The sequence below is a fragment of the Salvelinus alpinus genome, chromosome 14, assembly GCF_045679555.1.
Source record: "Salvelinus alpinus chromosome 14, SLU_Salpinus.1, whole genome shotgun sequence".
Classification (NCBI taxonomy): Eukaryota; Metazoa; Chordata; class Actinopteri; order Salmoniformes; family Salmonidae; genus Salvelinus; species Salvelinus alpinus.
In genome coordinates, this window is record NC_092099.1 from 25,183,124 (window position 1) to 25,198,123 (window position 15,000).

General features: G+C 43.6%; 1 protein-coding gene across 4 annotated transcripts in view; it reads right to left on the reverse strand.

Moving 5' to 3' along the window:
* aff3 (AF4/FMR2 family, member 3) overlaps window positions 1-12,725 on the reverse strand; it is a 31,612-nt gene extending 18,887 nt beyond the window's left edge. The window contains exons 1-2 of one of the 4 annotated variants that reach the window (XM_071340939.1): window positions 12,163-12,721; window positions 4,898-4,941 (exon numbers count right to left, since the gene is read on the reverse strand). Coding sequence is in view for 2 of the 4 variants with exons in the window: in XM_071340940.1 (XP_071197041.1) it covers window positions 12,163-12,231 (69 nt within the window). In the remaining 2 variants the exon portion in view is untranslated. Of the gene's footprint in view, window positions 1-4,897; window positions 4,942-12,162 lie in introns of all 4 variants that reach the window. The other 3 variants (XM_071340940.1, XM_071340938.1, XM_071340941.1) reach the window with 3 other exon arrangements.
* Window positions 12,726-15,000: the final 2,275 nt, after the last annotated feature.

The following is a 15,000-nucleotide window of genomic DNA, read 5'->3' on the forward strand; positions in this document are numbered from 1 at the left end:
AAGTGTTGGGGAGTGCCCCTGGCTATCTGTACATTTTTAAAACAAGAAAATGGTGTTGTCTGGTTTGCTTAATATAAGGAATTTGAAATTATTTATACTTTTACTTTTGATACTTTTTTATATTTTAGTGATTACATTTACTTTTGTTTTAAGTATATTTAAAAATGTAAAACCAAATACTTTTAGACTTTTACATAAGTAGTATTTTACAGGGTGACTTTTACTTGAGTCATTTTCTATTAAGGTATCTTTACTTTTACTCAAGTATGGCAATTGTCTACTTTTTCCACCACTGCCTGCTTCTAGCCTGGACCACATCACCATGGGCTTCATTGCTGGGACTATCATTGGCTAAGCTAAAGAACATGCAGATCTAACTCTAGCCATTGAAAGACATGAGGGTGAGGGATGGCGATGGGGGTTGTAGGGTGTCTGTGAAAGACATGAGGGTGAGGGATGGGGATGGGGGTTGTAGGGTGTCTGTAAAAGACATGAGGGTGAGGGATGGGGGTTGTAGGGTGTCTGTGAAAGACATGAGGGTGATGGACGGGGATGGGGGTTGTAGGGTGTCTGTGAAAGACATGAGGGTGAGGGATGGAGATGGGGGTTGTAGGGTGTCTGTGAAAGACATGAGGGTGATGGATGGGGATGGGGGTTGTAGGGTGTCTGTGAAAGACATGAGGGTGAGGGATGGGGATGGGGTTGTAGGGTGTCTGTGAAAGATGTAGGTTGTGATAAATTGTCCATGATCTGTGTGTATGTCTATGTGTGTATGTCTATGTGTGTATGTCTATGTGTGTGTGTTTGTGTGTGTCGGTGTGAATTCAGAGGTGTCATGATACAGCGTACACACAGTGTGAAACAGGTTTCTGCTCTATTGTGGCTGTGATGTGTTTTGAGTGACAACCTGTCTTTTGTTCCTACAGCTTTGTGTATATTGTACATCAACTTTGTGCATATTTGTAGCTGTCTTTGTGATTTCTCTTTTGTTAGTGTCTTTGTGTGTGTGTGTGTGTGTGTGTGTGTGTGTGTGTGTGTGTGTGTGTGTGTGTGTGTGTGTGTGTGTGTGTGTGTGTGTGTGTGTGTGTGTGTGTGTGTGTGTGTGTGTGTGTGTGTGTGTGCAAGTGCGTGCGTACTTGCTTGCGTGTGTGTTTGCAAGTGATGTCCCTGAAGCATTGGTCCACCAGAGGGAGGACAGAGGTTTGGATGATCCAGGTGATAATCGTCAGGGAGATTATGAGACAGTGCCCAGTGAACTATCCTATCTGCTATCTGTTATCTGCTCTATCTGAGTACAGGAGCCCAGCTCTGAATAGGAAGCCAGCCAGAGAGAGCGAAAGAGAGATCTTTGCACCAATCCTCATCGCATACAAATGATTAGATTGACTGACAAAGACAAGTCACAGCCATGTTAGAAGAAGAAGAATACAGTTGTTTAGTATGGATTATTAACATGGCAGAGAAAGGGATGTGTGTGTGGTGTGTGTGTGTGTGTGTGTGTGTGTGTGTGTGTGTGTGTGTGTGTGTGTGTCTGTGTGTGTCTGTGTGTGTCTGTGTGTGTGTGCGTGCATGCGAGTTTGTCTAGTCCATGCCGACTTTTGCATCGCCATTGAACAGGAAGCAGGCTCTGGAAAAGGTCAGGCCTTATCTGTTCTGATGGCTGTGTGCGTGTGTGTGTGTACGTGTGTCAGTGGAGGCTCCTCAGAGGAGGAAGGGGAGGACCATCCTACTTAGTGAATTTAAAAAAAATACAAATAGTGAAACATTCAAAAAGTTATTATTTTTAGATACAACAATAACTAAATATATTCACATCACCAAATAATTGATTAAAACAAACTGTTTTGCAATGAAGGTCTACAGTAGCCTCAGCAGCACTCTGTAGGGTAGCACCATGGTGTAGCCAGAGGACAGCTAGCTTCCGGGCCTCCTCTGAGTACATTGACTTCAATACAAAGCCTAGGAGGCTCTTGGTTCTCACCCCCTTCCATAGACTTACACAGTAATTATGACAACTTCTGGAGGACGTCCTCCAACCAATCAGAGCTCTTGCAACATGAACTGACATGTTGTCCACCCAATCAAAGGATTAGAGAATTAATCTTGTACTGCTAGCTAGCACTGCAGTGCATAAAATGTTGTGAGTAGAGTACTCAAAGAAAGAGAAAGAGAATAGTTGAACAGTTTTGAATAAATGTCTTAAAAAATTAAATGGAAGCAAACGGAACAAAAAATGGACAAACCTACCTGAAATTGCCCAATAGAAACTCTCGTTTTGTTTGCAAAATGGAACGTTTGGACCAATGATTGCACACTAGATCACCTAGATGCAGGCAAGAGTGTGCAAGGTGGTACTGAATGTTTCAATGTCTGTCACCTTGATTACTCCAATTTGTCTTGTGACCTGTGCACCTATGTTAAAAACTTTCATTCATAGGCTAGATTGTAGAAACCTCATGATGAGTAGAGGGAAAATGTTTGTATCATGTAGTAGCCTAAACCTATCGATGTTACATTGAACTGGGTGAATGGAATATGAATGACAGTCATCCAATATGCTGTAATAGAAATAAGGCCATGCTCATAAAGAAATTACAAAATTCCTCCCTCATCTTAAACGGCAGCGACTGCCACTGATGTGTGTGTGACAGAGAGAGAGACTTCACCACGGATACACCCTGCACGCCCTAATTGACAAACAAACAAAGCAAAACAAAGGCAAGGTCTTCTCATGCTTTGTTGATTTCAAAAAAGCTTTCGACTCAATTTGGCATGAGGGTCTGCTATAGAAATTGATAGAAAGTGGTGTTGGGGGAAAAACATACGACATTATAAAATCCATGTACACAAATTCCATTTTGACAATGTTGCCCTAGAGCACACAAAAAACTATACATACCTCAGCCTAAACATCAGCGCCACAAGTAACTTCCACAAAGCTGTGAACAATCTGAGAGAGAAGGCAAGAAGGGCCTTCTATGCCATCAAAAGGAACATAAAATTTGACATACCAATTAGGATCTGGCAAAAAATACTTGAATCAGTTATAGAACCCATTGCCCTTTATGGTTGTGAGGTCTGGGGTCCGCTCACCAACCAAGAATTCACAAAATTGGACAAACACCAAATTGAGACTCTGCATGCAGAATTATGCAAAAATATCCTCAGTGTACAATGTAAAACACCTAATAATGCATGCACAACAGAATTAGACCGATACCCGCTAATTATCAAAATCCAGAAAATAGACGTTAAATTCTAAAAGGAAGCGATTCCCAAACCATCCATAACAAAGCCATCACCTACAGAGCAGGCTGGTCCTGGGGCTCGATTCACAAACACAAACAGACTCCACAGAGCCCCAGGACAGCAACACAATTAGACAAAACCACACTGCCCACAAAATGAGGTGGAAACTGAGCTGCACTTCCTAACCTCCTGCCAAATATATGACCATATTAGAGACACATATTTCCCTCAGATTACAAAGACCCACAAAGAACTTGAAAACAAATCCAATGTTGATAAACTCCCATATCTATTGGGTGAAATACCACAGTGAGCCATCACAGCAGGAAGATTTGTGACCTATTGCCACAAGAAAAGGGCAACCAGTGAAGAACAAACACCATTGTAAATACAACCTATATTTGTTTATTTATTTTCCCTTTGCACTTTAACTATTTGCACATCAGACTGTATACAACACTGTATATAGACATAATATGACACTTGAAATGTCTTTATTCTGTAATGTTACTGTTAATTTTTTCTTGTTTATTTCACTTTTGTTTATTATCTATTTCACTTGCTTTGGCAATGTAAACATATGTTTCCCATGCCAATAAAGCCCTTAAATTGAAATTGAATTGAGAGAGAGTTGAAACAGATGGACATGTGTGATAGAACAGTAGAGTCTGTCAGAGCTCAGTCTTGAACAGAGTAAGGAGAGTCTGCTCTGAGAAGCATGTCTCCTTTCATTCAATTCAGTCTAACACACACACACACACACCACACACACACACACACACACACACACACACACACACACACACACACACACACACAACACACACACACACACACACACACACACACACACACACACACACACACACACACACACACACACACACACACACACACACACACACACACGTAATGCAGTAGACACATCTAGTACCTGTTGTCACTTCTCTCACTCTTTTCCTCTCCCCTCTCTTCTTCATAAACACAGCCCTTTCCCCATAACCCCAGAAGGCAAGTAATTCCCTTTCTCTACTCCTCCTTTCACTTCATTATCTCTCCTCTCCTCCCTCTCAGTAACCAAGGACACTGATTCATCCCTTACTCCCCTCCTCTCACAACAACAAGCCTTCCCAGGTGAGCAGTGTGCCGCTATCCACTCCCTTTCCCCCTCTTTCTCTGCTCCCTCTCCTCCTCCCTCTTCTTCTGTTCTTTCTCCTCTCTCCTTCCTCTTTCTCTGCTCCCTCTCCCCCTCCCTCTCTTCCTCCCTCTTCTTCTGTTCTTTCTCCTCTCTCCTTCCTCTCTGTCTGCTCTCCATCCGTTCTCTTCATTTCTCTCTCCTGTGCTAGTCTTTTGGCTAGGGAAGGTAGACCGTGAACAGCACACTGGAACAGTATTTCAGTATACAGTCAGGCATGCTCTGTTCAGCTTCAGCTACCAACAGCAACAGAGATTCCCCCAAAGGCCTGTTACTAGTAGCCTCAGGGCAACCACCACTAAGAGGACAGGAGAAAGTGTAACGTGTACCAACACACACATTTGTTCCAGCCCAGCACTACACACCTGATATAGCTAGTGCAGAGCAGTGTAGATCAGTGCAGCAGTTATGGTCCTGTAGGCCAGGTGGAGTATAAAGTCAACCATCTCTTACCCTAGAATATCCTTGACACAGCTGCTACACTCACTTCCTATGACCTGAGTGAGGACAGAAAAATAGTTTGAGAAAAGTCATAGAGACAACATCCACACAGTAAAATAAAACAGGTGTTGTGGAGGTCTATACAGTTGGGGTCTTTCAGTAACCAATGAGGATGTCTTGTCAGATATAGGTTGCGAAACCCAACCAGGGCTTGTGAGCCTACATCAAAAAGATTCTTCACTGAGACTTGCTTGTCTGTTTGTTGTGTTCGGCCAGACTAAAGTATGCTAATCTGCAGTGTTCCATGGTGTGTGTCTGTGGGCATTGAGCCATCATTACTGTAGCCTTCTGCTGATCCTCTGTGGGCATTGAGCCATCATTACTGTAGCCTTCTGCTGATCCTCTGTGGGCATTGAGCCATCATTACTGTAGCCTTCTGCTGATCCTCTGTGGGCATTGAGCCATCATTACTGTAGCCTTCTGCTGATGCTCTGTGGGCATTGAGCCATCATTACTGTAGCCTTCTGCTGATCCTCTGTGGGCATTGAGCCATCATTACTGTAGCCTTCTGCTGATCCTCTGTGGGCATTGAGCCATCATTACTGTAGCCTTCTGCTGATCCTCTGTGGGCATTGAGCCATCATTACTGTAGCCTTCTGCTGATCCTCTGTGGGCATTGAGCCATCATTACTGTAGCCTTCTGCTGATCCTCTGTGGGCATTGAACCATCATTACTGTAGCCTTCTGCTGATCCTCTGTGGGCATTGAGCCATCATTACTGTAGCCTTCTGCTGATCCTCTGTGGGCATTGAGCCATCATTACTGTAGCCTTCTGCTGATCCTCTGTGGGCATTGAGCCATCATTACTGTAGCCTTCTGCTGATCCTCTGTGGGCATTGAGCCATCATTACTGTAGCCTTCTGCTGATCCTCTGTGGGCATTGAGCCATCATTACTGTAGCGTTCTGCTGATGCTCTGTGGGCATTGAGCCATCATTACTGTAGCCTTCTGCTGATCCTCTGTGGGCATTGAGCCATCATTACTGTAGCCTTCTGCTGATCCTCTGTGGGCATTGAGCCATCATTACTGTAGCCTTCTGCTGATCCTCTGTGGGCATTGAACCATCATTACTGTAGCCTTCTGCTGATCCTCTGTGGGCATTGAGCCATCATTACTGTAGCCTTCTGCTGATCCTCTGTGGGCATTGAGCCATCATTACTGTAGCCTTCTGCTGATCCTCTGTGGGCATTGAGCCATCATTACTGTAGCCTTCTGCTGATCCTCTGTGAGCATTGAGCCATCATTACTGTAGCCTTCTGCTGATCCTCTGTGGGCATTGAACCATCATTACTGTAGCGTTCTGCTGATCCTCTGTGGGCATTGAGCCATCATTACTGTAGCCTTCTGCTGATCCTCTGTGAGCATTGAGCCATCATTACTGTAGCCTTCTGCTGATCCTCTGTGGGCATTGAGCCATCATTACTGTAGCCTTCTGCTGATCCTAGTGTGAACCCATTTGTTCCCACATTTCTTTCAGATATGCCCACTATGTACACCTTATACAATTAGAAACCCCTATAAGCCATATTGCTTTTTGAAAAATAATATTGAAAAGTATGTGAAACAGTATGTTTTATTTTCTGTCACAATTGTGACCGATGGGAACATACAGTGCTGTGCCTATAATAAAATGAACAGATACAGTATTTACCACTATTCCCAAGCTTCAATATCTATATACCTTATCCCATTTACCCACAATTCTAACACAATGACCCACACACCCCAGCCCCAATATCTATACCTCAGCCCACTTACCCACACATCTAAACACAATGACCCACACACCCCAGACCCAATATCTATATACCTCAGCCCACTTACCCACACATCTAAACACAATGACCCACACACCCCAGCCCCAATATCTATATACCTCAGCCCACTTACCCACTTACTCACAAACCTAAACCCAATTACCCCCATGCCCTAACCCTAACACCCACATGCCAATATCCTAATATTAATGCAACCAAGTCCTGATACACCCATATCCTAGCCTTATGTATTACCCATTGACTCCAGTTCCTTTGCCTAAACACCTCAGCCCCGTTACCCACTTTGCCAAGACCTGTATTCCACCAAGTCATCAACATGTACCTATATCCAGCTATCCACTGCACACTCCAACCCTGTTTATTGCATATCTTAGTCCTGTGACCTCTGACCTCTATACTCTAACAATTTCATAGATAAACTCATAGTACAGTGGTATATTACATTTTCTCCAGCCTCATTCACTGTTTTTCTTCCACAAACTTGTCATCAGAAAGGATTTGAAAGGGCAATAGACGTCTGTTCAAAGCCATGAACATTGGCATGCTGACTGCAGGAATGTCCACCAGAGCTGTTGCCAGAGAATTGAATGTTCATTTCTCTACCATAAGCTGCCTCCAACCGTTTTAGAGTATTTGACAGTATGTCTAACCGGCCTCACAACCGCAGACCACGTGTAACCACGCCAGCCCAGAACCTCCACATGCGGCTTCTTCGCCTGCAGGATCGTCTGAGACCAGCCACCCGGACAGCTGATGAAACTGTAGGTTTACACAACCGAAGAATTTCTGCTCAGTGTCAGAAACCGTCTCAGGGAAGCTTATCGGCGTGCTCGTCATCCTCACCAGGGACTTGACCAGACTGCAGTTCGGCGTCGTAACCGACTTCAGTGAGCAAATGCTAATTTTCGATGGCCGCTGGCAAGCTGGAGAAGTGTGCTCTTCAAGGATGAATTACGGTTTCAACTATACTGGGCAGATGGCTGATGTCAACATTGTGAACAGAGTGCCACATGGTGGCGGTGGGGATATGGTATGGGCAGGTATAAGCTACGGACAACAAACACAATTGCATTTTATTGATTGCAATTCCAATTCACAGAGATACCGTGACCGTGACCTGAGGCCCATTGTCGTGCCATTCATCCGCCTCCATCAACTCACGTTTCAGTAACTTCGCACAGCTATTGAAGAGGAGTGGGACAACATTCCACAGGCCACAATCAACATCCTGATCAACTCTATGTGAAGGAGATGCATGAGGCGTTGCATGAGGCAAATGGTGATCACAGTAGATATTGACTTCCCCTGTCTTTTTTTAAAGGTATCTGTGACAAACAGATGCATATCTGTATTCCCAGTCATGTGAAATCCATAGATGAGGCTTAATGAATGTATTTCAATTGACTAATTTCCTTATATGAACTGTAACTCAGTAAAATATAAAAAATTGTTGCATCTTGTGTTTATATTTTTGGTCAGTGTATTTAGCAAAACTCACATAAACCAGTTTTACCCTTGTGCAAGAGAAACTGAACAAAACTATTGAAGTTAAATATTTATTATGTTATTACCAGTGGCGGTGGGAGGTGTTTAAGATGAGGGAGGACGATACATTTGTTTATGAGCATGGCCTTATTTCTATTACAGCATATTGGATGACTGTCATTCATATTCCATTCACTCAGTTCATTGTAACATCCAGGGGAGGATTTAGGCATAGGCGACATGGGCCCGGCATCCTGCCGGGGGTGGCATGCGGCGCCCGCACAAAAATATATATATATTCCGAATGGTGACATTTGCACGATCGGTTTTCTATCGCTCATTTGCACGTCACGTCAATAATATCATGTGGGACTGTGGGTCAATTAACCTTGTCGGAGTGGGCGCCCTGATTCTAGTTTGTGAGCTAGGCAGGCTACTGCCTGGGAAGGTCTCCCACTCAGAAGTACGAGATGGGAAGGGGGCGGGGGTAGGTTGACCTCAGGTCTCCCCACTGGAAGTCCGAGGTAGGGGGTGCGGGGGAATCTATCAAATAGTGCATCTCTAACTTTGTACAGTACTGATGCAATTAGTAATGCAATTAGTTGTGTAATTTAGTTTGTGTGTTTCTTGTTTGAAGTGCAATAGTGTAATAATCAGGTTCTCTTTATACTGTAAGTGTGTTATTCTATTTGTGTATTTGTGTGATATAGGATTTGTGCAATTTAGTTTTATTTGTGTGTTTTTGTTAGCAATAGGGTAATAGTGTATTATATACTACAATTTATATAATACAATTTGTTTCTATTTGTCTTTGTTACTTCTTTTTGATATGTATGAGTCTTATTTTTGTATATATTTTTATATTTATATAGTTTTAAATGTTATGATTATTTATTTGTGTTGTTCCAAATGTCTGAATAAAAATGACAGTTATTGCAGAATGGTGCAGCGGGGTTCGCCCAGGGAACCATACAAGCTAGAACCGCCACTGGTAACATCGATAGATTTAGGCTACTACATGATACTAAAATGTTCCCTATACCCACCCATGGACAAATACAGGGATGTTTAGCCTCGTTTCATTCAGCTTGCTTCCATTCAAAAAATATTTTTCAACAGAATCGACGGAATGAATACATCCCTGATCACACGCAAACACAGTTCACTTTCATAGCAGCCACATACATACAGCATGATTCCTTTAATCGTTTTAGAATTCTTTCTCGCGAATACGCGCTCTCCTCCTCTCACCTTTTCCCTTTGCTTGTGGACTTCAGTGCACAACACATCAGCTGTCTGTGACCAGGCGGGAAAAAAACGCTACAACCCGCTACAACAGTGTACAGCAAACAGTTTAGCAGTTACACCGGTGGGCCCTGGTGGCAATACATTTGTAAAACCAAAAGCTTACCTTGACTTGGAAGAGTCCCAGTGTTGGATAGCAATAGCCAGCTAGCTAACATAGCATCCCTCTCTGTTTGAGTCAGGTGTTTGAGTAGGCTAAACTAGCTAGCTGCATTTGCTAGCTAAGTAAGAGAAAGTGAAACGTGAAAAAAATACAAAATATAGCTAGCTCTCTCTCTCTCTCTCTTGCTTCTCCATAATTTGTTCAAAACTGTTCAACTATTGTCTTTCTCTCTTTGAGTGTAATACTCATCACATGTTATGCACTGCAGTGCTAGCTAGCTGTAGCGGATGCTTTCAGTACTAGATCCATTCTCTGATCGTTTGATTGGGTGGCCAACATGTTAGTTCATGCTACAAGACCTCTGATAGGTTGGAGGACGTCCTCCGGAAGTGGTCATAATTACTGTGTAAGTCTATGGAAGGGGGTGAGAAACATGAGCCTCCTAGGTTTTGTATTGAAGTAAATGTACCCAGAGGGCCTACGCATCGCAAATTCCCTGTGAAATAACTAAATTAAACTTCCAACCGGATGGATCAGATTTATACATTCGATTAAACATCTGGCTCCTGTGCTTATAATATGGCTACACTTTCAGCATTGTGTTCAATGACAGGGGTGCACGTCCACACACACACACACACACACGCACACACACCTGTGAGCTATATATGCCTGCCCCTACCATTTCCTGTTCCAGATGTTGCATAAAGTCTCAAAGAGAAAGTGAGAGAGAGAGAGAGAGAGAGAGAAAGAGTAAATGAGAGAGGGAGAGAAAGTGTGAGAGAGAGAGAGAGAAAGTGAGTAAATGAGAGAGAGAAATAGTAAATGAGAGAGAGAGATAGAGAGAGAGAGAGAGAAAAAGAGTAAATGAGAGAGAGAGAGAGAAAGAGTAAATGAGAGAGAGAGAGAGAGAGAGAGAGAGAGAGAGAGAGAGAGAGAGAGAGAGAGAGAGAGAGAGAGAGAGAGCGAGAGAGAGATGATTCAGTGGATCTAAAACAGGCATCAGGAGTCAGGACTGCACGTATGAAATGGACACACACACGTTTGAGGGGAGGTTGATGTTGGTTGGTGAATCATATCTAAACAATCACAGCTGTTGATGGGAGGGATGCTCATATTCTCCCACTCTCCCCTTTTTCTCTCTCCCCCATCCTACCTTCCTCTGTCCTTCTCTTTCTCTCTCTCCCCCATCCTACCTTCCTCTGTCCTTCTCTCTATCTCTAGTACCCATTTTACTGTCCCTCTTTCTACTCATTATCTTTCTTGCTGAAATACTGGTGGTTGTTGTTACTGCATATCCTTGGATATCCTGCAATAATTGGCTGTTGAGAATGTTCTTCTTTCCCCTCTGCTCTGTGCGCGTGTGTGTGTGTGTGTGTGTGTGTGTGTGTGTGTGTGTGTGTGTGTGTGTGTGTGTGTGTGTGTGTGTGTGTGTGTGTGTGTGTGTGTGTGTGTGTGTGTGTGTGTGCATGAGTCACTCCACTGTCTGACTGTGTGATCAAGCACTGGCATGGAGGTGTGTATGTGTGTGTGTGTGTGTGTGTGTGTGTGTGTGTGTGTGTGTGTGTGTGTGTGTGTGTGTGTGTGTGTGTGTGTGTGTGTGTGTGTGTGTGTGTGTGTGTGTGCATGAGTCACTCCACTGTCTGACTGTGTGATCAAGCACTGGCATGGAGGTGTGTATGTGTGTGTGTGTGTGTGTGTGTGTGTGTGTGTGTGTGTGTGTGTGTGTGTGTGTGTGTGTGTGTGTGAGAGAGAGAGAGAGAGAGAGAGAGAGAGACTGAGAGAGTGTGTGTGGAGGTGCACCTCTGTCATTGAACACAGTGCTGAAAGTGTAGCTGTAGAATGTGTGTATAATATGCATAATGCATTTCACACATCTATTAACACATCAGCAGGGTACAGTAATGGTGACGCAATCCCCCAGACACACACCTGCGGTGTCTCCTGCGGCCCAAACCAACCTCAACCCATCATAACACCTTCAAACAAACAGCATACAGACCAACTATTCTACAACCATCTGTTGCCTATACAGCGCCCATACACCGATGTGATCTCTTATGATGAACTTGTAGTACAGTTGGATTTAAATGTCTTCATAGTTCTCTTACCGTTTCTATATTTAGAACAGTGTATGCTTCAATCTAAAGTGAAAACGAAAGGTTGCGGGTTGGCCTGTCAAACGACGGAAATGGGTTTAACTGTCTCTGACCTCAAGACTTCTCAACTTCCTTTACATCTCATCGTGACTATTCAAAACATAGACTGTACAAATCACTATAACATTTCAAACCATGTGAATTGTTGTTTTGTATTTGCAATAAATCCTTAACTAGCTTTGTTGCATTATTCTATATAATACATTTTGGTTTCACTTTACAGTAAATTGAAACGAGAACGGAAATACAATAGCCTACAAAAAATGTTTTTACAAAAGAGTATTCTACATTTCAAGTAAAACAAAGAAAGCAAAAAACTAAAACAAATTCTATTTCTTGACTATCACATGAACTTGATTGAATAGATAGCCATGTATCTCTTCTCACCTGGAAAGCACATCGAAGCAATAAACAGACGTTGGAAAGTTTTCCCTTGTCGCGGAGGACTGTAGGCATGTTTGGTCACTGGTCCTCTCCTCCGTCCATCTCACAGAAGACGCACCGTGCGAGCACAAATCGGTACAAATGCCAAACATCCCGTTCTACCGCCAGAGAGCGAGCAGCGTCACCAGCTCAAATGGAGAGTCACGGAGTCGGTGTCGTCTTGGGAGCGAGCGTGCGTACGGGGTGATTCGCATGACAGAGCCGACGTGACGCATCCGTTATAGGTTCAGGCACGAAGTTCAAACATCCGCGGGGAGCGTCGCTACCTAGACACTACACACACTCACATCAATGACCCACACGCACACACGGAAACAATGTGGCACATACTCCTTCCAGCGCGTATCTGAATGGAAGCACAGTGCAGCGCACAATCTCACCATGCACCCAGTGTACAATCTCTGAAAAGTGAAGGGGGTCACTTGCTGTTAAATTATTATTGTTTCACCCTCTCCGCATCCTGCCAGTGAATGCCTGTGCGATCTATCATTACCGCTAATGCACTCTGCTGGGGTCTGGACTGGGACGCAGCGGGTCTGTGTTGTGTAGAGTTGGTGTTGTCCTAATGAAATATGACTCATGTTCCTGCCCCAGATGCCGCGGGCGGAGAGAGAGAGAGAGACAGAGAGAGAGAGACAGAGAGAGAGAGAGAGAGAGAGAGAGAGAGAGAGAGAGAGAGAGAGAGAGAGAGAGAGAGAGAGAGAGAGAGAGAGAGAGAGAGAGTAGAGAGAGAGAGAGAGAGAGAGAGAGAGAGAGAGAGAGAGAGAGAGAGAGAGAGAGAGAGAGAGAGTTTAAATGGAGATGGATTAACAACCCTTCTAAAAAATATACTTTGATCACACATGTGAGAGTTAGATTTGAAAGTACAAATTCGATTTTCACATACGAAAATGCTTGTGATAGTTAGGTTTTAACATGTGAACATTTTTCTCAAGAGTATGGGGAGGGGTCAGCAAGGAAAGTGGGGAGAGAGATAAGACTGAGGAAGGAGAAATAGTTTTATCTCCCAGGAGAAGGGAGGGCATAGATCAGTCAACATCTGGCGGATCAAGCGATTGAGTATCTCAGCAGCTTTACTAACTTTTAAAAGGTGAAATACAGTAGTTAGTCTACATGTGCTATTTTTTTGTAATTGAGCCCAACCGTCTAGTGCTAGAGGAGACCCTGGAGAAAAACGCACGGATCTGTAATTGAGCCCAACCGTCTAGTGCTAGAGGAGACCCTGGAGAAAAACGCACGGATCTGTAATTGAGCCCAACCGTCTAGTGCTAGAGGAGACCCTGGAGAAAAACGCACGGATCTGTAATTGAGCCCAACCGTCTAGTGCTAGAGGAGACCCTGGAGAAAAACGCACGGATCTGTAATTGAGCCCAACCGTCTAGTGCTAGAGGAGACCCTGGAGAAAAACGCACGGATCTGTAATTGAGCCCAACCGTCTAGTGCTAGAGGAGACCATGGAGAAAAACGCACGGATCTGTAATTGAGCCCAACCGTCTAGTGCTAGAGGAGACCCTGGAGAAAAACGCACGGATCTGTAATTGAGCCCAACCGTCTAGTGCTAGAGGAGACCCTGGAGAAAAACGCACGGATCTGTAATTGCGTGGTTTCAGCCAACAGTTGAGCATCTCATTGTTTTATTTGGGTGTTTCTATCATGACACAAGGCGAGACCCAGATGCAGACACAGGAGGCAGATGGTTGGACTCCTACAATATTTATGAATCCAATAGGGGAAGGCAAGAGAATGGTCGTGGACAGGCAAAGGGGTCAAAACCGGGAGGACTACCAAAAAGAGAATAGCAAAAGGAGTATGGGAAAAACACGCTGGTTGACTTGATTAACATACAAGACGAACTGGCACAGAGAGACAGGAAACACAGCAATAAATACATTGGGGAAAACAAGCAACACCTGGAGGAGGTGGAGACAATAACGAGGACAGGTGAAACTAATCAGGGTGTGACAACTTCTGATGTTGGTACCATCATATAAATATGAATACCATTCTAGTTTGGTGCATGGTACCACCAGTGCCATGTATTTAGACCTAACTATATATGGCTCTGTGTACCGATATATAGAGTACAATATTAGAGATTAGAATTCTGGCAACATGCATTATCATGGACGTAAGCAGGTTGAATCAATGCTTTTCCATTCTTTATTGGATTTTCACTCAAAAAAAAGAATATTTAATTTACATCAATCGAACTGATACCCAGTGATGACACACATCGCATACGCTCCAAAGCCATTATTGCGCAATCAGAGCACACTGCCTGGTCTGCGAACGTCCAGGAAAAAACAAACAGTAGGATAGTGTAACGCACCAGCTATCAAACATTTTCAGCATAGCCATATTGACAAAATTATTTTGATTTGTTTGTCAGCCATGCAGCGAAAATCTCGGAGGAAGAAAGAACAGGTAGGCTAGCCTAAACAATGCTGTAAGGCGCTAGGCTATAATATAGGCCAATAACATCAGATTATAAAATTGGATACTAATTTCCTGCTAGGTTAAAATGGCTTTTAGAAATATGATTGGAATTTGTAAAATACCGTATATTATGGGCAATTCTATGCCATGATTATAAACATTAGTAAGAGCGATTCCTGTAGTATAGCCTACAGCTATGCTTTTCCAGCGAGCAGCACAGGAAGCCTATTTGCATGGCAAAGTGATGGACACCGAACAGCCACCTGTAAGTCTGAACAAGTTTAAGTATGACTCATTACATTCAAAGTAAAAGTAATAACTACTACAGCATGCATTGTAGAATAG